General features: G+C 42.3%; 1 protein-coding gene across 2 annotated transcripts in view; it reads left to right on the top strand.

The window, feature by feature from the left end:
• LOC114667560 (synaptic vesicle glycoprotein 2B-like) overlaps positions 1–12,783 on the top strand; it is a 178,242-nt gene extending 165,459 nt beyond the window's left edge. For both annotated transcript variants that reach the window (XM_051920841.1, XM_028822904.2), the window contains exons 11-13: positions 7,995–8,195; positions 9,257–9,416; positions 9,916–12,783. In XM_051920841.1, the coding sequence (XP_051776801.1) occupies positions 7,995–8,195; positions 9,257–9,416; positions 9,916–10,099 (545 nt within the window). In that variant the 3' untranslated portion in view covers positions 10,100–12,783. The remainder of the gene's footprint in view (positions 1–7,994; positions 8,196–9,256; positions 9,417–9,915) is intronic.
• The last annotated feature ends 9,692 nt before the right edge of the window (positions 12,784–22,475 follow it).

Raw genomic sequence — 22,475 nt, 5'->3', positions numbered from 1 at the left:
TAGGTTCACTTCTGTATATATGAAGCTGTTTATCCGATTAGGTTTGCTTTTTTTATATATGTAACTGTTTGACCGATTAGGTTTACTTTGGTATATATGTAAGTGTTTGACCGATTAGGTTACTTCTGCCCCGGGCAATGCCGGGTATATACAGCTCGTATATATATATAGCAAAATACCCGCGCTTCGCAGCGGAGAAGTAGTGTGTTAAAGAGGTTATGAAAAAAAAAGGAAACATTTTAAAAATAACGTAACATGATTGTCAATGTAATTGTGTTGTCATTGTTATAACTGTTGCTGTCTTTTTTATATATATATATATATATATATATATATATATATATATTATATATATATATATTATATATATAATATACACACACACATAAACATTTATATACATATACATATATATACATATCTACATATACACATGTACATATATATACACACACATACATAAACACACACATAAGACTTACTGACTGAAACGGGCTTTCATTGACAATCATGTTACGTTATTTTTAAAATGTTTCCTTTTTTTTTTCATAACCTCTTTAACACACTACTTCTCCGCTGCGAAGCACGGGTATTTTGGTAGTATATATATATATATATATATATATATATATATACATATACACACATACATGCAGTTTTAATAACACAGAAATCAATATAAACATTAACATCATTATCATATGAGAATATGAAGTAACATATAAGAAGCACATTTCATATAAATATAAATTATTAAACAGTAAAATCTTCTTCTGTAATTTGCTACCGTGGCAATTTGTGTGTCTGTCCAGGATTTTAAATGACCTGTAGCTCGCAAACCGTTGCACCTATACACTTGAAATGTGGTACACATATAGTACGTCACGTCTACTATCCGCTTTATGGGTGATGATTGTTTTAGTCTTTTATCTTTATTTTATTTTATTGTACAATCAAGTCCTATCTGCGCACAGCAGGGCAGCCGTGGGCGGATGCGTATGGTGTATTCACTCCATGTTATCGTGCATTGCGCTGTCAGTGGTATTTTGATAAAAGAATTTGAACAACATATAAGAAGCGTATAAATTATTAAACAGTAAAACATTAACATTTAAGAAGTAAAGTTACATTAAGTACTACTGCTGTGCCTTCGGGTATACTTCATTTTTTGTTTGCCCATTACATGCTTAAATGTATACATTTTTTGGTGCACCTACCCGAGAACACGCGACATATAACCGAGCGTGGGAGAAGCATGGATTTTAAACACGCGTTGAGTTGATGTGCTGGTCTCCCTCGTGAAATAACTGGTAATGTTTGACTAAAATCTACAGCGAGTAAAACGACATTACCTCCTTTTTTTTTTTACGATCTCTGAGATCTCGCTTTTTTCGGTTCAAGGCTTTATAAGCTCTTTTATGTTCCATGGTGTACTTAATAAGTAGTAATTATCCCAAACCATCATCTTTGAATGTTGCAAGACTTTCGCCTTGTATGTAGATCGGGGTAATTACATTCATTGCATTCCTAGTCTGAATCACAATGTGATTGTATGGGTGGTTACCTGGCAGTGTAGGGTTGCCACCCGTCCTTTAAAATACGGAATCGTGCCGCGTCTGAGAATGAAATTGCGCGTCCCGTTTTGAATCAATACTGGACGGGATTTATCCCGTATTTTTTTTATAATTTTTTTTTTAAAGCAGCGTCTCATGCAAATCATCCCACACGCATTTTATGAAGATGCCTCCTTTCCTACTTTTGATTGGGTAATACTTGATGTCATCGTTAGTTTGATTGGTGTTTTTAACTGTCCAGTGAGTAGGGCGTGTCTTTCAACCGTAAGCAGATTTTTTGCAGTGGTATCACTGACCTCGACGACGGCGACGTTATACGTCAAAAATAAATTACGATAAATGACGATTTTAGCGATACTTTATTACGACGGTGGCTACATAGACACGATCAAATAAAAACAAAAAAATCAAATAATCATTCTACATTTTCAAAACGTCGAAAAAACGACGGAATGAAAAAAAGGCCCACCCGACGACCCACCCATTCCATTTTTATATATATAGATAATACATCTCATTATCAATGTAATTTTAAGGTTAACCCTGGATTAACATTTACCTTCTCCAGTGACTGGTAAATGATATTAGGCAAACAAAGCACTGTTGAGGCCTCCGAGCCAAAACGGTCAGACATCTGGGAGCAATTCACTTTATTAGAAACACTAAATTGGTGTTCCATGACTGTACAATGGCTATGCTGAAGCATCTAAAAAGATAACATATACAGTTCCTACAAAAAGTATTTACCCCTTGAAAGTTTTCACATTATTTTATTCACATTACACAACATTGAATCACAGTGGATTGAATTTGGCTTTTTGAAACCATTTAAAAAAGACCCTTCAATGTCAAAGTGAAAACAGGTCTCTGGAAAATTATCTAAATTAATTGTAAATATAAAACAGGAAATTGCTGATAGTATAAGTGTTCACCTCCTTTCAAGTTAGGATTTATTAGATGTACCTTTGGCAATATGATAACCCTGAGTCTGAGTGCACAGGGCTCTCTCTATCAGCTTTGTATATCTGTCATTTTTCTCCACACTTCTTGGCAAAACCGCTGAAGCTCTGTTGGTTGCACGTGAATCGTTTGTGAACAGCCCTTTTTCAAATCTAGCCACAAATTCTCAATTGGATTGAGATCTGGACTAGGCCAGTCCAGGACTTTCATTTTGTTGTTTTTAAGCTTTTCCTGAGAATCATTGGCATTATGCTTGAGGTAGCTGTCTTGCTGGATACCAAATGCTCTCCCAAGGTTTAGGTTTCAGTTTTCCCTCCAGGATTTCACTTTGCTCACAACCCTTCTAGGGCCTGCTGCAGAGAAGCGTCCCCATAGCCTGATGCTGCCCCGCCATGCTTCATGTTAGGGATGATGCGTTTCTGATAATGTGCAGTGTTCAAACATGGCATTTAATCTGACGGGTGAAAAGTTCAAGTTTTTTTCCCTCATCATGTATGCCACTCTCCCATAAAGCTGTGACTGGTGAAGGTTTCAGGGTCATCATGGGTCTCTTGACGGCCACCCTCACAAGTCTTCTTGCACAATCACTCAGTTTTTGTGGACGGCTTGATCTAAGAAAATTTACAGCTGTTGCACATTCTTTCCATTTCTTAATGACTCAGTTAACTGGACTCTAAAAAGATATTCAGTGACTTGGATATTTTCTTCTCTCCATCCACCCTCCTCGAACCGCCACCTTATCGTGGTGGAGGGGTTTGCGTGTCCCAATGATCCTAGAGCTCTGTTGTCCGGAGCTTTATGCCCCTGGTAGGGCCACCCAAGGCAAACTGGTCCAAGGTGAGGGATGAGACAAAGTGTGGTTCAGCCGACCTTCTATAATGAATAAAAAATTTGGACGCCGTTTTCCCTTACCCGGACGCGGGTCACCAGGGCCCCACTCTGGAGCCAGGCCTGGAGGTGGGGCTCGATGGCAAGCTCCTGGTGGCCGGGCTTGCACCCATGGGGCTCGGCTGGGCACAGCCCGAAGAGGCAACGTGGGTCCCCCTTCCCATGGGCTCACCACCTATGGGAGGGGCCAAGGAGGTCAGGTGCAGTGTGAGTTGGGTGGTGGCCGAAGGCGGGGACCTTGGCGGTCCGATCCTCGACTACAGAAGCTGGCTCTTGGGATGTGGAATGTCACCTCTCTGAAGGGGAAGGAGCCTGAGTTAGTGCACGAGTTCGAGAGATTCCGGATAGATATAGTTGGGCTCACCTCGACGCACAGCTTGGACTCTGGAACCAATCTCCTTGAGAGGGGCTGGGCTCTGTACCACTCTGGAGTTGCCCCCGGTGAGAGGCGCCGAGCGGGTGTGGGTATACTTATTGCCCCCCGACTTGGAGCCTGTACATTGGGGTTTACCCCGGTGGATGAGAGGGTAGCCTCCTTCCTCCTTCAGGTGGGGAGACGGGTCCTAACTGTTGTTTGCACGTATGCACTGAACAGCAGTTCGGAGTACCCACCCTTTTTGGAGTCCCTGGAGGGGGTGCTAGAGGGCATACCTTCTGGAGACTCCCTCGTACTGCTGGGAGACTTCAATGCTCACGTGGGCAAAGACAGTGAAACCTGGAAGGGCGTGATTGGGAGGAATGGCCCCCCTGATCTGAACCCGAGTGGTGTTTTGTTATTGGATTTCTGTGCTTGTCACGGATTGTCGATAACAAACACCATGTTCAAGCATACGGGTGTTCATATGTGCACTTGGCACCAGGACAAACTAGGCCTCAGTTCGATGATCGACTTTGTGGTCGTGTCATCGGACCTGCGGCCACATGTCTTGGACACTTGGGTGAAGAGAGGGGCGGAGCAGTCAACTGATCACCACCTGGTGGTGAGTTGGTTCCGATGGTGAGGGAGGATGCCGGTCAGGCCTGGTAGGCCCAAACGTGTTGTGAGGGTCTGCTGGGAATATCTGGCAGAGTCTCCTGTCAGAAGTAGCTTTAACTCCCACCTTCCGGCAGAACTTCGACCATGTCCCGAGGGGAGGTGGGGGACATTAAGTCCAAATGGGCCATGTTCCGTGCCTCTATTGTTGAGGCGGCTGACCAGAGCTGTGGCTGTAAGGTGGTCGGTGCCTCTCATGGCGGCAATCCCCGAACCCGTTGGTGGACACTGGCAGTGAGGGATGCTGTCAAGCTGAAGAAGGAGTCCTACCGGTCCCTTTTGTCCTGTGGGACTCTGGAGGCAGCTAATAGGTACCGGCCAAGCGGAATGCGGCTTCGGTGGCTGCTGAGGCAAAAACTCGGGCATGGAAGGAGTTTGGGGAGGCCATGGAGAATGACTTTCGGACGGCTTCGAGGAGATTCTGGTCCACCGTCCGGCGTCTCATGAAGGGGAAGCAGTGCAGTGTCAACATTGTATATGGTGGGGATGGTGCGCTGCTGATCTCGACTCGGGACGTTGTGGGTCGGTGGGGGGAGTACTTCGAAGACCTCCTCAATCCCACTAACATGCCTTCCAATGAGGAAGCCGAGCCTGGGGACTCGGAGGTGGGCTCCCTCATCTCTGGGACTGAGGTCACCGAGGTGGTCAAAAAACTCCTTGGTGGCAGGGCCCCGGGGGTGGATGAGATACGCCCGGAGTTCCTCAAGGCTCTGGATGTTGTAGGACTGTCTTGGTTGACACGTCTCTGCAACATCGCATGGACATCAGGGACAGTGCCTCTGGATTGGCAGACCGGGGTGGTGGTCCCCCTCTTTAAGAAGGGCGACGGGAGGGTGTGTTCCAACTACAGAGGGATCACACTCCTCAGCCTCCCTGGAAAAGTCTATTCGGGGGTTCTGGAGAGAAGGGTCCATCGGATAGTCGAACCTCGGATTCAGGAGGAACAGTGTGGTTTTCGTCCTTGTTGCTTAACAGTGGACCAGCTCTACACCCTTAGCAGAGTCCTGGAGGGTGCATGGGAGTTTGCCCAACCAGTCTACATGTGTTTTGTGGACTTGGAAAAGGCGTTCGACCGTGTCCCTCGGGGAATTCTGTGGGGAGTGCTCCAGAAGTATGGGGTACCGGACCCCCTGATAAGGGCTGTTTGGTCCTGTACAACTGGTGTCAGATCTTGGTCCTCATTGCCGGCAGTAAGTCAAACCCATTTCCAGTGAGAGTTGGACTCCGCCAGGGCTGCCCTTTGTCACCGATTCTGTTCATAACTTTTATGGACAGAATTTCTAGGCGCAGCCAGGGTGTTGAGGAGGTCCGGTTTGGTGGACTCAGGATTGGATCATTGCATTTTGTAGATGATGTTGTCCTGTTTGCTTCATCAGGCCGTGATCTTCAGCTCTCACTGGATTGGTTCGCAGCTGAGTGTGAAGCGGCTGGGATGGGAATCAGCACCTCCAAATCCGAGACCATGGTCCTCAGCCGGAAAAGGGTGGAATGCCCTCTCAGGGTTGGGAGTGAGGTCCTGCCCCAGGTGGAGAAGTTCAAGTATCTCAGGGTCTTGTTCATGAGTGAGGGAAGAATGGAGCGTGAAATCGACAGGCGGATCGGTGCGGCATTTGCAGTGATGTGGGCTCTGCATCGGTCTGCCGTGGTGAAAAAGGAGCTGAGCCGAAAGGCAAAGCTCTCAATTTACCAGTCGATCTATGTTCCTACCCTCATCCATGGTCATGAGCTATGGGTAGTGACCGAAAAAATGAGATTGCGAATACAAGCGGCTGAAATGAGTTTCCTCCGCAGGATATCTGGGCTCTCCCTTAAAGACAGGGCGAGAAACTCGGTCATCCGGGAGGAGCTCAGAGTAGAGCCGCTGCTCCTCCGCATCGAGAGGAGTCCGATGAGGTGGCTCGGGCATCTGATCAGGATGCCTCCTGGACACCTCCCCGGTGAGGTGTTCCGGGCACGTCCAACCGGGACGAGGCTCCGGGGAAGACCCAGGACACGCTGGAGGGACTATATCTCCCGGCTGGCCTGGGAACGCCTCGGGATTCTCCCGGAAGAGGTTGAAGAAGTGGCTGGGGAGAGGGAAGTCTGGGCATCTCTGCTCAAGCTGCTGCCCCCGCGACCTGACCTCGGATAAGCGGAAGAGGATGGATGGATGGCATCCACTGGCTTGTTATTTTTAATGACCCTTTCATTGAGTTGCCGGGAGTGTGCTTTTGTCTTCATTGCATAGATTAGGCCACGATACTGACTTGCCACCAGTTGGACCATCCAGGTACAGGGGCTTTTATACTACAATTAACCGAAACCCCAGGCAGGTAAATCACCACTAAATGTGATTATGTGATTTCTCAAACTGGCTGCATCAGTGAGGATTTAGGCATGTCATATTTAAGGGGGGGGGGGGGGGGGGGGGGGGGGGGGGGGGTGTGTGTGTGTGTGAATACTTATGTGATCAATTATTCTGTGTTATACTGACTTCAAATATCTGTTGTCCAGTGTCAAAAAAGCCAAATTAAATCCACTATGATTCAATGTTGGACAACAATAAAACCTGAAACCTTCCAAAGGGGTGAATACTTTTTACTGGCACTGTAAGTTATACCAAAGACCACAAGATATAACTGTATAGCTAAGATGTACTGCTAAATTTACACCCATTTCAGATTATTTTATTGGCTGTGAATCATGCAACAATGAATTCTAGCTTAGAAATGAAGACAAAAATACAACCACTTAATGATTCTCAAACTTTTAACTATTTCACTATTGTGAAAAAGAAAAATAGAACTTCTCGTTGTTTTTACTATAGTCTCCCATATGGATTTTTTAAGGTTGTAAAATGCTAGGAACAAACCTCATGAATATTCAAAACTGCAAATAAATTCAGTTTAATTCTTTCTCCAGTACTGCTCGACTTCTTTCACCTGAAGAAATCCCATTTGTATGGTGGAGAAGACGCCCAGATATGCAACAGCTCAGACAGCCAATTAACAAAGTCTCCTTGTTTGCATAGTGCTCTCATTTTGGTAGTTTTGACAACTGATAGTCAGAGGAAAGATTTGAGAAACGTGATTTGAACCCATCACTTTGATTGAAAACAAGCAGTTGAATCTATGAAAAGTCTGTAAAGTTGACTTACACCCAATCGCAATGCATCACAAACAATTCATTTTACTTGGAACTGAAAGCTAAACTTCATCTTTTTTGTTGGATAAACACCTGTCCATTATCTAGCCGAAATCCCACCTCCCCTTACAGGCCAGAGTGAATTGGGTTGGAATGGGAGATGGTACACTGCTATGTACAGTATACCACTGCATCAAAGTGATGTTTCACAAAGCTGGAGCAAAGGCCAAGCACACAGATACAAATCCAAAAATATGCTCAGTTCACTTGTAATTCAGTTTTTACAATATAGAACACAAAGGTTGATATTCTGCATTTATGTAGACAGTTCTGCACATAGTTTATTTTTATTGATTTTCTTGGGTAAATGTCACATAGGATTTAATAACATAACTGTCTTTTTTTTTTTTTACCAGATTTCCGTACAGAGATGTTTATTGACTGCATGCATTTCAACACTTCCTTCCTCCACAATGCTGAACGCTGCTATATTGATTTTGAAGAAGAAAATGACATTCTTATCTACTTAGTCAGCTTTCTTGGTAGTTTAGCTGTAATTCCGGGGAATATCATCTCTGCTCTCTTCATGGATAAAATAGGAAGAATAAAAATTATTGGTGAGTATGGGTATCCAGTAGCATACGGCTAACACAAGGGGAAGCAGAGGTTTGGGGGTAGGAATAGCATCGTGTAGACCTTACAATTATGTTGGAATTATACAGAGATTGTGAAATTTTATAAAATTGAGGAGGAAGAGACTTTGAAGTCAATTTTTGTGGTATCATGCGAATAATATGCAAGAAAAAAAGCAAACTTGAGTAGTGGTTTGGCTCTCATGATTTTGGATATCTACAATTTACTTTTCCTCATTACGCATTTGAGTTTGAGCCCAGCAGTTGAATAAAGAAGATTTCACTTGAGTGTGTGAGTGTCGTCAGGCATGAATATGAAATTATGGAATCTGTTGTTCTTTTTCCTATGAAAAAATATGGGCTGTCCTCTTTGAGTGGGAGGTGAGTTAGTGCTTCAAGTGGAGAAGTTTAAGTGTTTCTGGGTCTAGTTCATAAGTGAGGGGAAAAGGGATCATGAGATAAACAGACGGATTAGGAGAGTGAGTGCAGTTATGCAGTTGCTATACTGATCGATAGTGGTGAAGAAGGAGACGAGCCAGAAGGTAAAGCTCTCGATTTACCCGTTGATACACATCCCTACCCTCACTGTGGTCATTAATTTTGATTAATGGCGAAAAGGACAACATCGTGGGTACAAGCAGCGAAATTAGCATTCTCCATATGGTGGCTGGGCTCTCCCTTAGAGACAGGATGGGAAGCCCAGGAGAGGTTCAGAGTAGAGCTGCTGACCATCTGCATCGACAGGAGCCAACTGAGGTGGTTGAAGCATCTGATACTGATGCCATCTAAATGCCTCCCTGTGAGGATTTTTACATGCACAACCAGTTAGGAGGAAACCCCAGGAAAGATCCAGGGATCACTGGGAGGATTAAATCTCCCAGATGGTCTGGGAATGCCTTGGGATCAAATGGTATGAGTTGGTAAGTGTACTGGGGAAAGGGACTTATGGGTCTCTTTGCTAATACTATTGTACCTGTGGCCTGGTCCAAGATAAGGAGTGGAAAATGAAAGAATCAAGGACTGAATGTTCTTTTTTCCTTCTTTAGGTGGTTCTATGCTGATCTCATCCGTGTGTACCTTCTTCCTCTTTTTTGGGTACAGTGAATCTGCAATCATTGGCTGGCAGTGCCTTTTTTGTGGTGTCAGTGTTGCAGCCTGGAACGGTATTGACGTCATAACCGTGGAACTTTATCCAACAAATAAACGGTACATTTCCCAACTCTTCGTTAATGCTGTAGACTCAAAGAAAAGCGTGGCTGTTTTATAGAGAAACAGCTCACCCTGTAACCTCTCTTGTTATTTATTTTATATAAGCATCATCTGAAAGCAAAAGTAGCAACAAAAATGTTACTTTTAAGAATATTTGTTTTATCTCGTTCTCAGCAAAAGTCTTCTATTCCCACGGGCTCTGCTAGTGGTCACTTTAGTGTGGGTTTAAATAAATTATTGCTTAAGATGCTCATATTTAAAAGTAAATTTGACCTGAGTGGGCCAGTTCAGTTCCAGGTATAAGCAGAGCAGGAATCACTTCACAGTAGCACCTCAGAGGGATGAACTAGCTAATGTATGAGGGGAAATTAAAGGAAAATAACTTTACCTCTGGCAGATGGGCAAGTTCTGGTTTTAGTGGGAGAAAGGGACAAAAATGCTAATTCTTCACATATTTTTTTTTTTAAATCATCAGAAATCATTTTTTATCTTTCAGAGCCACCGCTTTTGGGTTCCTCAATGCTCTGTGCAAGTTTGCTGCTATCCTAGGAACTTCAATTTTTGCTTCCTTTGTGGGAATCACAAAGGTCATCCCTATTCTTCTGGCCTCTGCCACCTTGGTTGGGGGAGGCCTGCTAGCACTCCGACTTCCTGAGACACGAGAGCAGGTCCTCATGTAACTTACGCAATGACAAGAATGAAGACCACAGGAGAGATTCAAGAGGCAACTGCTTGATAAAGTTTGACTGACAGATACAGGCGGAGACTTACTTTTTAAAGTGGTTAGGGATCACTGGCTCTGCATGCTGCCATTTATGTTTTTCTTCTGATTTGATTATTTGAAGGAGGTATAAGAAAAGAGAAATTTCAAATAGTGCAAAATGGCATCCAAAGGCCAGGGTTTTCATTTGCTTGCTTATAACAAGGGTATGTCTTTTCTGTCTGTTTTATCCCAATCCCGTCATTTTCGTGTTCATTTCTATTGATCTGAAAAGCACATTTTAAAATACTCAGTGCAGCACATGAAAATCAAACCCCAAATGAAAGAAATACTAAAAAGAAAAAAAACTTTAGCATAAAGTCCAACTATTATGTAACCGTCCTTTTATCCCAATGCTATCTTGTGCTGGGACAGGTTGTCTGATGGTAACACTTTTTCATAATAACAGCACAATGGACAATGGCAGGTGAACCAGAATTTATTCGAGTGTGTGTCTTTCATTTATTGCTCCTGCTGTGTAATAACCAAACAATTCTAAAATGAACAAAATAAACCAATGCTGCTCTACTGAATCTTACTAACCTAAAGTACCCAGTAGCTCAGCTCTATTTCTCAAATGTATATTGTAGGGCATGCCATCATTTACCAACAGTGAGAGCACTACCAAGCTAAAACATCACTAAAAGTCTTGGTGGTGGCATGAGGTGCCCGGCCAAAGACCAGCTACTTTGGACAACCCACCTTCTTTATTTGAGTTCACAAAGTCTGAAAAGAAGGTCCCTCCTGTAGTCACCCATCTGAGTGCATCTCGGAGGGTCATCACAGTTATGTTCATGGCCATAGAACCATCTTCTAATTCTGCAATCTGGTTTAATTTCCACTAGAAGACAACATATTACTTTATATTTAGATACTTACAGCACGTGGAAATTATTAAGAATTTCATTTTATACATTTCTGTCTTCCACAGACTGAATTCAAGCTAACAGAAGATCTTCTAATATGGCTGCCAATGAACTGAGCAGCAATATCAATAAATGTAACCCAGCACATCCTGAATTATGTAGCTTAGGATTCTTTTGACTGTAATGTACAACATGTGGATTTTACCAAATTCAATGCATTGTTTTATTTTGATATAGTACTGTGCCAAACATATGTTAGTAGAAGCATAATTGACACAAGTATGTTGGGAAATGTTAGTTGAGAGTTGAACTCAAACGTGCATTTTACATTAAACATTGACGTGCTTACCTTATATTCTCATCTTTTTAAAGAACGCTGTTGTCTTGTTGCTTTATACCAAAGGCAACTTTAGCTCCTGCACATAACACGTTATACAGTAAAGGCAGATTGTTTTTTTTCTTTCATATTGGCAAACACTTCATCATTGTAGTAAACTGTCCTCTTTCCCCTTCATCTATGTAATTGTGATAGAACATGAATGATGTGCTGCATTATTTTTAAGTGCTGAGGTGATCCATTGACTTTCAAAATCTAATTTTTTTTCTGATGCAATGATGATTCAATGCCCAAAAACGTGCTGTCCACATGTGCTATATCTGAATTATTTTCCACAACTTTTACTTTGTTAAGGTATTCATATTTGAAACATGGTTGTTGCAGGGACAAGAAAAAGCACATAACATACACACTCTTAAGTTATATCCAATATAAACTATACATGCGACATTTGGAGTTCATGACATACTGTAACAGGCACCATAAAAAACTGCACGACCTCAGGCTGCACTACAGTGTTCAGCAACCGCCATCCAGCATACCGATCAGGACGTAATTAAAAAACGTACTTTGATTTTGTTAAACACGAGAACCAGTTTTATTTATTTGAAATCATCTGCATGGTGATTTTGTCTTTTCAGTATCAAAGAAAGCTGCAATGTCCCACACCTGTCTTGTAACAAAATAGTGTAAACTGTACTTAACTATATGTTTCAATGTGTATAAATTCACGTCAAGGTCCATTTGTATATTTAAAAAAAAAAAAAAAGAAAAAAAAGCCACTACCGCTTTGGCTATTTCTTGTTTCTTTAATGTATGTATTCATAAGCTTCAGCTGCAAACCTTCTGTTACTGCCACCTCTTAATCAGTAATTAGATGTGTATAAATAAGTAAGACGAGAGCTTTTCACTTAGACACCATTTAATAAACAGGCATATATCTTTTTACTTTTCCGAATAACCATTGGTGTTTTTGATGTAAATGTAAAATCTCTAAAATAACCTGAGACGTTCTGCAGGTTATTTACTGCACTGTATCAAAGTAACATCTGTATTCTAGATCTCACCTACATAAGAAGGAACAACTAAAGAGAACTTTATGTCCTGCGTTTTTCAACACGGTTTCATCTTCATCCAAATTCTTTGAGATCAGTTTTTCTTGGTCCATGATTTCACTGCTATCCACCGTCAGGGCAGGGCCAGGCTTATGAATACACTACTTTAATGTTTTGCATTAGGTCATGGCCTATAAGCATATTGTTTTACTCTTTTTTTATATTTACTTCATAATTTTGTCTGATTGTGTTGTTGGATGTCGACACAGGTGCTGACAATCTTCTTTTTCTGTCATTTTTTTTCTTTGTTTTGTGACTGTCAAAATAAAACGTATACAAACCCAAACATTGAATTGATTTGGTTATAAAAGCATTTTTCGGGGTGACAGTCTTTATAAAATGTATAGCCATGTTGTAAACATGTGGCACTGAAAGTATTAAGTATGACCTGTGGATATTCATTAACCGTATTATAGTGCTTCAGTTAAAGGCTTAGAGGAGTTCAATCATGAAAGGCGCTACATAAAATAATCCCTGACTAAATGCATCAAGTTTCTGTGTGCTTGTGAGAGGCGTTTGCTTCCATTTTCGTTTACAGGTTTACAATTTTGTTCAGTGGCTTGGATATGGAACCTTAAAGCAAGCCTCTGATATGATCTCCATTCACAGTTTGACCATGAGTGCGTCAACAACCCAAGCCCCAGATTACCAAAAAAGAAAAAAAATAACACACACACACATATATGTAAAAATTCAATACAAAAGTGCCTTAGAATGGTCCTGTCTATAGAAAGGCACAAAATGAAAAAAATAAATAAATATGTATTAGTTTAGGTGAATAAAACATGTACACAGTGAAATACTTGATTTATCAATGTGATTTAGAGCTGGCTTTTTAATTCATATATTTAAAATGTATATTATAGGATGACAATTTGAAACTGGAATGAATAAACTGACATTAGCAAAGAGCTTTAGCTGCTGTTAGGAAATTGTACTGTTGTTTTATTATTTGCAGGAGGATCTCGGCTATACTGGTTCACACTAGTTTTAAATCACAGGAAGAGATGTTCCAGTCCAGCACACTGCAACATATGACAGTGTTGAGGTAAGCTTTTTATATTTTACTCACTGATCCTGATGCTAGAGAGTGGCGACATGTTGATTTGAACATTCAAGTAAGAACTTCACTGTACTCTGTCCATGTGATAATACTGACCCTATAAACCTACTGTACACATTTCTCCATTTACATTTGCATTTTTCTAGATGCTGGTAAGTGGCAACGTGGGATTTCTTTTTTAAGTATACCATCTATCTTTCTCGTCATTGCACAACATATTTCTGTTTGCATGGCATCTGTTGTCATTGGTGAGACTGATCAGTTTATGTCCAGCGAGTCTTTTTTATTTTAAAAATGTGGCTGTTCTATGTGGCTCTCCTTTGGAGCTTAATGCCCATCCTTCCATCCAGGTGAAGCAGCAGGAGGAAAAGATTTTTCTTCTCCAATTGTTAATTAGCACATGGGTTTTATTATACTGAGGACTAAATTGTGTTCAAGAGGTTTTACTTGTCTAGTGACAGTACCAATCTGGCAAATGGTAATAAATATTATTAAGAAAACAACACTGTAATGATCGTTTTGCATATACCTCGTATGTTCTTACTTAAACCAAAAATGACTGGGAGCAGAAAGCGAATGACAGGATCTTGCAAAGTCTTAGTCATGGGGCAGGAATAAAGTCAAAACAAAGAGAGAAAGAAATAAAGGAAAAATTGTCTAAATCCAATATGCAAAAGCACAAAACAAAGATTAAAGAAACAAAGCAAAAAAAAGGTGAGGAAACACAAATATCTTCAAGAAAGAACATTTAACCTTCAACTACTTACAAAAAAGTGGAAAAATAGTAAGATATTCAAAGCAAGGCTGCTGGAAACTGTGTGCCTCTATCTTATATCCAGCAGACATAGCATGATGTCTTAAGTGTCACATTACTGGCAACAGTGAGCAGCATATCTAGCCAGAACATTAAGATAAAAAAATATTTAAAAGCTAAAGCAAGACAAAATTGTTTTCTGCAAGTAAATAATTCCAGCCTGTTGCAGCTACGAGCAATAGATCCCATTTATCACTAGAATAGAACAGTAGTCCTTGATGATCTTCTTCTCTCAAACCAACTCATTACATTCTCTACAATTTTTTAAACTGCAAAGTTTTTATTATTGCTTATGCCATTAGGACATAAAAGGGAGAACGTCCCAATGCAAGAGGATATCACAAGGTGGTCTGATTCTTATCTACCACAGGTAAAGGCAGAAGTGGGCTTGTCAATAGGTACAAATGTCCCTAAAGTCATGGAGCCATGGCTAGTCATACACAGCAGAGGCGAGGGTCCTTACGCTGTGAAGACAGCTCTTGTCCCACAGTCCAAAGGCATGCAGGTTAGGTGCATTGGTGATCCTAAATTGTCCCTAGTGTGTGCACTGCGGTGGGCTGGCGCCCTGCCCAGGGTTTGTTCCTGCTTTGCGCCCTGTGCTGGCTGGGATTGGCACCAGCAGACCCCCATGACTCTGTGTTAGGATATAGCGGGTTGGAAAATGACTGACTGACTGATCTCATTTATTTAGATGCTTTTTTCCCCCTTCTCTTATTCTGCCTTTAGAAAAGCACAGCAGTATGATTTTTACATTTATAAGACATTTAGAAATATTTCTACTTTTGTTTTACATGCTTACCTCTCGTTTGTTGTTTGCCTGTTGTTATTTTTTATACAGTTTGCACCCTTCATTTTATACTAATAATGATAATTAAAACAAACAGAATTGACAGCCAGGTAAACAACACTGAATGATAAAAGGCTGCAATAAGTTTAGCGTCAGACCCACTAATTAGTAGATAATAAATTAAACAATCAGAACACCTGGAAAGGCAGAATGAAAAACAGGCTGAAAATTAAAAAAAAAACAAAAAAAAACTATCCTCTTATAAGTGCTTAGTACATTTTAATAAAACTTTACCAAGCTTAGTTTTGTTATTTTTCCATTGACTTCAAAATACAAAAACTGGGAAATAACAGCTCACTTAATTTGGCTAGGAGTCCAATTAAAAACAAAAACCTGCAGCCACAGTGGATCCCCAGGACTGAGTTTGCGAAGCACTGGGCTAGAGGAATACAAAATGAAAGTTCATCTTTTTAGTGCTACTTCTTCACCCAGTTGTGCTTCTTGTGCTTTACGAAAAACAGCTGAGGATGCAAGAAGCACAGCTTCTGAAGAATCAATTAATACTGTGCTTCACAATTTCTATATCGATTGCTGTCTAAAGTCACTTGCTATAGAAGAACATAGTGCTGGGCGGTATACCGATTCATACCAAAAAACGTTTCTTATTTTTGTTATGATATGGATTTTTCTTAAACCGCAACACCGGTTTAAATTGCCTAAACAACGTTTGGAACGTGGCGCAGCAGGAAACTGTTTAAGGGGGACCTTTTTCACTGCTGCACCGCTAAACATGCATGCAATGGATTACATGCGTTAGTGGAGGTATTGAACAGTGAAAATGGACAGAGAACATTCTGAAACTGAAGCTGTAGCAGACAGTAAAGTTGAACATGATGACAACATAAGAACTTTTGCCGAAAAAAGGAGCCGTGTCTGTTATCTGGAGATACTTTGGTTTTAAAAGGTCGGATGAGGACCATTATGTTCAAATGTGTGAATACTGTTTCTGTACTACTGGATAATACTGCAAGCCAAGTTGTACTTGTTTTATTTTTTTCTCTCAATACTGTGTAATGTACCAGGGTACTGTGTAATAGTGTGATGACATGTGGAATTTATTCTCGACATTTCCACATTACAGTAATCTCGACGCTTATGACGAGAAGTTGACATGTCGACTTTATTCTCGCCATTTATGTTGAGATTAAATTCTACATGTTGACTTTATTCTCATAATTTGTCATTAAAGTAGAACATCGTAAACTAAATTTCATCTTAAAATTAATAATTTACTAGATTTTCTCAAACCCCGTCATAAGTTATGTAGCACATTAAATGCTTTGTGTTAAGTGTTCTCTGAGCGATGTTAATTGCTACATGCCTCTTAAACTGACTTCCTCTTGCATGAAGAGGAGGCACAGTCAGCAATCACCACACAGAATACATTAATTTCATGATATTCCTGCTCCCTGAACATTTAGAATGCTAAGATAAATACTTGATATCATTTTCATGATGAAATGCATTAAAGCATGTATTAATCATGTGGGGGCACGGTGGCGTGGAGGGTGCAGTGTTGTGTTGCAGCAAGGGGGTCCCGGGTGTTCCCTGCCTTGAATTTGCATGCTTCTCTGGTGGGTTTACTCGGAGTGCTTCAGTTTTTTTCAAAGTCATGTAGGCCGTGGGGTTTTCTTATGCTATATTGACCCTGCTAGTGTATGTTTTGCTCGTATTCACCCTGCGATGTGTTGGCACCACGTTCAGGATTTGCTCCTGCCTCACACACAATGCTTGCTAGGATGGGTGCAACCCTGAATGGATGACATAATTAAACATGTATAATGAAGATTTTTTTAAAGTTCTGAACACACCGTGGTCTAATTTTATAACTAGTTTTAATTTCACAAAGACGTTTATCGTGTGGTGATTGGTTATGTGGAGAAAGAAAAAGGAAGGATAGGAACTGGGGATTTGGTACGTCAGACAGAGACAGCATGCATGCAATAAAGAAAGCCCCCTCAGAAGAACATCCATTGAATTCGATGTTAGTGTTTCCGACCACCAGATCACAAACCCAACAGTTACACATTAATTAAGTTAAACCTGTGCGATACCCATTCATACATCCAGTTTTTTGGAGCCTCGTCACACCTGCCATAAAGTTCTCTACACTGAACGTACACCTGGAGACCCCTTACTGCGAGGGAGCAGCACTACCATGCATGTTTAATACCTGCTTTACTGCATTTCATCATGAAAATTTGTCTTAGCATTCTACATTTTCAGAGAGCAGGAATATCATGAAGTGAATGTATTCTGTGCGGCGATTGCTGCCTGCGCCTCCTCTTAGTGCAGAAGAAGTCAGTCTAACAACTGGGTTGGGGAACACTTAACACAAAGCATTTAATGTGCTACATTAAATTATGATGGGGTTTTAGAAAATCTAGCAAATTAAACATTGACTTTAGGATGAAGTATAATTTTGAAAAATACTGTGATATAGAATTTTGGTCATACTGCCCAGCACTAGAAGAACAAGCCATAAAATTGGCCAAAGATCTTCAAGTCCTGCATTAATTATAACATACAAAGTTGAAATCCATCCATCCATTGTCTCCCGCTTATCCGAGGTCGGGTCGCGGGGGCAGCAGCTTGAGCAGAGATGCCCAGACTTCCCTCTCCCCGGCCCCTTCTTCTAGCTCTTCCGGGAGAATCCCAAGGCGTTCCCAGGCCAGTCGAGAGACATAGTCCCTCCAGCGTGTCCTGGGTCTTCCCCGGGGCCTCCTCCCGGTTGGATGTGCCCGGAACACCTCACCAGGGAGGCATCCAGGAGGCATCCTGATCAGATGCCCGAGCCACCTCATCTGACTCCTCTCGATGCGGAGGAGCAGCGGCTCTACTCTGAGCCCCTCCCGGATGACTGAGCTTCTCACCCTATCTTTAAGGGAAAGCCCAGACACCCTGCGGAGGAAACTCATTTCAGCCGCTTGTATTCGCGATCTCGTTCTTTCGGTCACTACCCATAGCTCATGACCATAGATGAGGGTAGGAACATAGATCGACTGGCAAATTGAGAGCTTCGCCTTGCGGCTCAGCTCCTTTTTCACCACGACAGACCGATGCAATGCCCGCATTACTGCGGATGCCGCACCGATCCGCCTGTCGATCTCACGCTCCATTCTTCCCTCACTCGTGAACAAGACCCCGAGATACTTGAACTCCTCCACTTGGGGCAGGATCTCGCTACCAACCCTGAGAGGGCACTCCACCCTTTTCCGGCTGAGGACCATGGTCTCGGATTTGGAGGTGCTGATTCTCATCCCAGCCGCTTCACACTCGGCTGCGAACCGATCCAGAGAGAGCTGAAGATCACGGCCTGATGAAGCAAACAGGACAACATCATCTGCAAAAAGCAGTGACCCAATCCTGAGCCCACCAAACTGGACCCCCTCAACACCCTGGCTGCGCCTAGAAATTCTGTCCATAAAAGATATGAACAGAATCGGTGACAAAGGGCAGCCCTGGCGGAGTCCAACTCTCACTGGAAACGGGTTCAACTTACTGCCGGCAATGCGGACCAAGCTCTGGCACCGATCGTACAGGGACTGAACAGCCCTTATCAGGGGGGCCGGTACCCCATACTCTCGGAGTACCCCCCACAGGATTCCCCGAGGGACACGGTCGAATGCCTTTTCTAAGTCCACAAAACACATGTAGACTGGTTGGGCAAACTCCCATGCACCCTCCAGGACCCTTCTAAGGGTATAGAGCTGGTCCACTGTTCCGCGACCAGGACGAAAACCACACTGTTCCTCCTGAATCCGAGGCTCGACTATCCGACGGACCCTCCTCTCCAGGACCCCTGAATAGACTTTTCCAGGGAGGCTGAGGAGTGTGATCCCTCTGTAGTTGGAACACACCCTCCGATCCCCCTTCTTAAAGAGGGGGACCACCACCCCGGTCTGCCAATCCAGAGGCACTGTCCCTGATGTCCATGCGATGTTGCAGAGGCGTGTCAGCCAAGACAGTCCTACAACATCCAGAGCCTTGAGGAACTCCGGGCGTATCTCATCCACCCCCGGGGCCCTACCACCAAGGAGTTTTTTGACCACCTCGGTGACCTCAGTCCCAGAGATGGGGGAGCCCACCTCTGAGTCCCCAGGCTCTGCTTCCTCATTGGAAGGCATGTTAATGGGATTGAGGAGGTCTTCGAAGTATTCCCCCCACCGACCCACAACATCCCGAGTCGAGGTCAGCAGCGCACCATCCCCACCATATACAGTGTTGACACTGCACTGCTTCCCCTTCCTGAGACTCCGGATGGTGGACCAGAATCTCCTCGAAGCCGTCCGAAAGTCATTCTCCATGGCCTCCCCAAACTCCTCCCACGCCCGAGTTTTTGCCTCAGCAACCACCAAAGCCGCATTCCGCTTGGCCTGCCGGTACCTATCAGCTGCCTCCGGGGTCCCACAGGACAAAAGGGTCCTGTAGGACTCCTTCTTCAGCTTGACGGCATCCTTCACCGCCGGTGTCCACCAGCGGGTTCGGGGATTGCCGCCACGACAGGCACCGACCACCTTACGGCCACAGCTCCGGTCAGCTGCCTCAACAATAGAGGCACGGAACATGGCCCATTCGGACTCAATGTCCCCCACCTCCCTCGGGATGTGGTCGAAGTTCTGCCGGAGGTGGGAGTTGAAGCTACTTCTGACAGGGGGCTCTGCCAGACGTTCCCAGCAGACCCTCACAACACGTTTGGGCCTACCACGCCTGACCGGCATCCTCCCCCACCATCGAAGCCAACTCACCACCAGGTGGTAATCAGTTGACAGCTCCGCCCCTCTCTTCACCCGAGTGTCCAAGACGTGGCCGCAAGTCCGACGACACGACCACAAAGTCGATCATCGAACTGAGGCCTAGGGTGTCCTGGTGCCAAGTGCACATATGAACACCCCTATGCTTGAACATGGTGTTCGTTATGGACAATCCGTGACGAGCACAGAAGTCCAATAACAAAACACCGCTCGGGTTCAGATCAGGGGGGCCATTCCTCCCAAATTTAAATATTACTCCATTATATGAAGTAATTTCCGATAACTAACTACTTATGTTTGATTTGGTGAAAATATACTCACAGATTAAAACAGACATTGCGACATCTAGATTATAATTATGCTTCAAAATTTATAGGTGCTTTGAGTAAGTCAAGAATAATTTTGGAAAACCATTTAGATAAGTTAACATCAAATGTAAACATGGAAAACAATTTAGATGAGCTAACATCACATTATAATGTGACCTTGAGAGATGCTCTGGATGCAGTGGCTCTCCTTAAAACAAAACTGATCAAAGCACATAAAAACTCTTCCTGGAATAATCAGAACCCTCAAGCTCTTAAATTACTGTAGATTGTTGACGACTAGAGCACAGTTGGAGTACAACAAAGCTGAAACTCTTTCAAATTGCTTTGACAGAGAGTGTTAAAAATATAAAAAAGTTCTTTTTAAAGCTTGCTCGGACTACTATTCTAAAATAATAGATAATAATAAAAATCTTTGGGTACTGTTTGGAACAGTGGCTAATTTAATAAATGGGAATTCAGATCTACAGTGCAAAATACCAACAGACATTAGCAGTACAGACTTTATGAACTTCTTTAATAAAAAAATTAAAAAGGTCCCAGCTTTCAGCACCACACTGCAAACCACATACTAGCTTAGCAGACCCTGTCTTACATTGCATTCAACACTTCAGAAATTTTAATCCTGTAACAGAGCAGAAAGTCTTGACTTTCATTTCTAAAATGAAACCTACTACTTATTCCCTGGGTCCAGTGATAACAAAACTAGTAAAAAGTGCAATAGATGTTTCTGCATCGCCTATTCTTACCATTATTAATAGTTCATTATTGCATGGCACAGTACCCGATGCACTAAAAGTGTCAGTCATCAAACCATTACTTAAAAAGTCAGACCTAGACCCACACATACTTAAAAACTATAGAACCATTTCAAATTTACCCTCTCTAAAATACTTGAAAAAGTAGTCGCCAATCAGCTTCAGTCACACATCTTACGCATCACAATTTATTTGAGAAAATCCAGTTTGGCTTCCGCTCTGATCATAGTACAGAAACGGCACTAATGCGTGTTGTAAACAACTTTCTGATATCCTCTGATGAAGGAAACTCCACTGTAATTATGTTGTTGGACTTAAGCGTAACGTTTGACACCATTGACCATTCTATTTTACTGCACAGGCTAGAAAACGATGTTGGGCTTACTGGCACTGTCCTTGCCTGATTTAGCTCTTATTTATCAAATTGGTTCCAGTAGGTATAGAAATGTGCTGACAGTACTCCATCATTATACACAGAACTGAGATATGGTGTCCCGTAGGGCTCAGTACTGGGACTTTTACTATTTTCACTTTACCTGCATCCACTGGGATCTATCATTAGAAAACATCATGTTATACCTTTCTTTTAGACCAAATAAAATTTCTCTTATGTTGTCTTTAATTACTTATGGTAGTGAATTAAAGGAGTGGATGGATGAGAACTACTTGTCTTTAAGCACCGATAAAACAGAAGTGTTAATTAATGGAAGGAATGACGCTGATCGCAACAATATTTGGTCATCATTTAATTCAGTTGGAATCACCATTAATTTTACTGTATCAGCCTGCAATCTAGGAGTTATCCTTGACTCAAGCATGTCATTTAAAGCACACATTACCAAGTTGTCTAAATCATATTTGTTCCATCTTAAAAAATGTTGGGAAATTAAGGTGTTTTCTAAATAAACAGGATTCTGAGAAATTAATTCATGCTTTTATTTCTAGTAGGATTGACTACTGCAATGCAGTGTTCACCGCATGCTCAAACTGTTCTTTATACAGCCTCCAGTTAATCCAAAATGCTGCTGCAAGAATTATTACAAGAATAAGAAAATACGAACACATAACTGCAGTTCTTAAATCCTTACCCTGGCTCCCAGTTAAGTTTTGGGCAGATTTCAAAATCCTCCTTTTAACATATAAAGCATTAAATGGCCAAGGGTCCGGCTTACTTATCTGAACTTATCATGACTTACAAACCAGAGCACACATTAAGATCTCAAGATGCCGGTCTGCTTATGAGTCCAAGGATTAATAAAATAACAGTGGGAGGTCGAGCTTTTAGTTACAGGGCCCCCAAACTGTGGAATGGTCTGCCTGCTACTATAAGAGATGCCCCTTCGGTCTCAGCTTTCAAATCCCAGCTGAAGACTCACTACTTCAGTTTAGCACACCCTGTTGTTCGTTATTAGCACT

Source organism: Erpetoichthys calabaricus, chromosome 17 (genome assembly GCF_900747795.2).
Source record: "Erpetoichthys calabaricus chromosome 17, fErpCal1.3, whole genome shotgun sequence".
In the NCBI taxonomy this organism is placed as follows: domain Eukaryota; kingdom Metazoa; phylum Chordata; class Cladistia; order Polypteriformes; family Polypteridae; genus Erpetoichthys; species Erpetoichthys calabaricus.
This window is presented reverse-complemented; position numbering and strand designations above follow the sequence as displayed.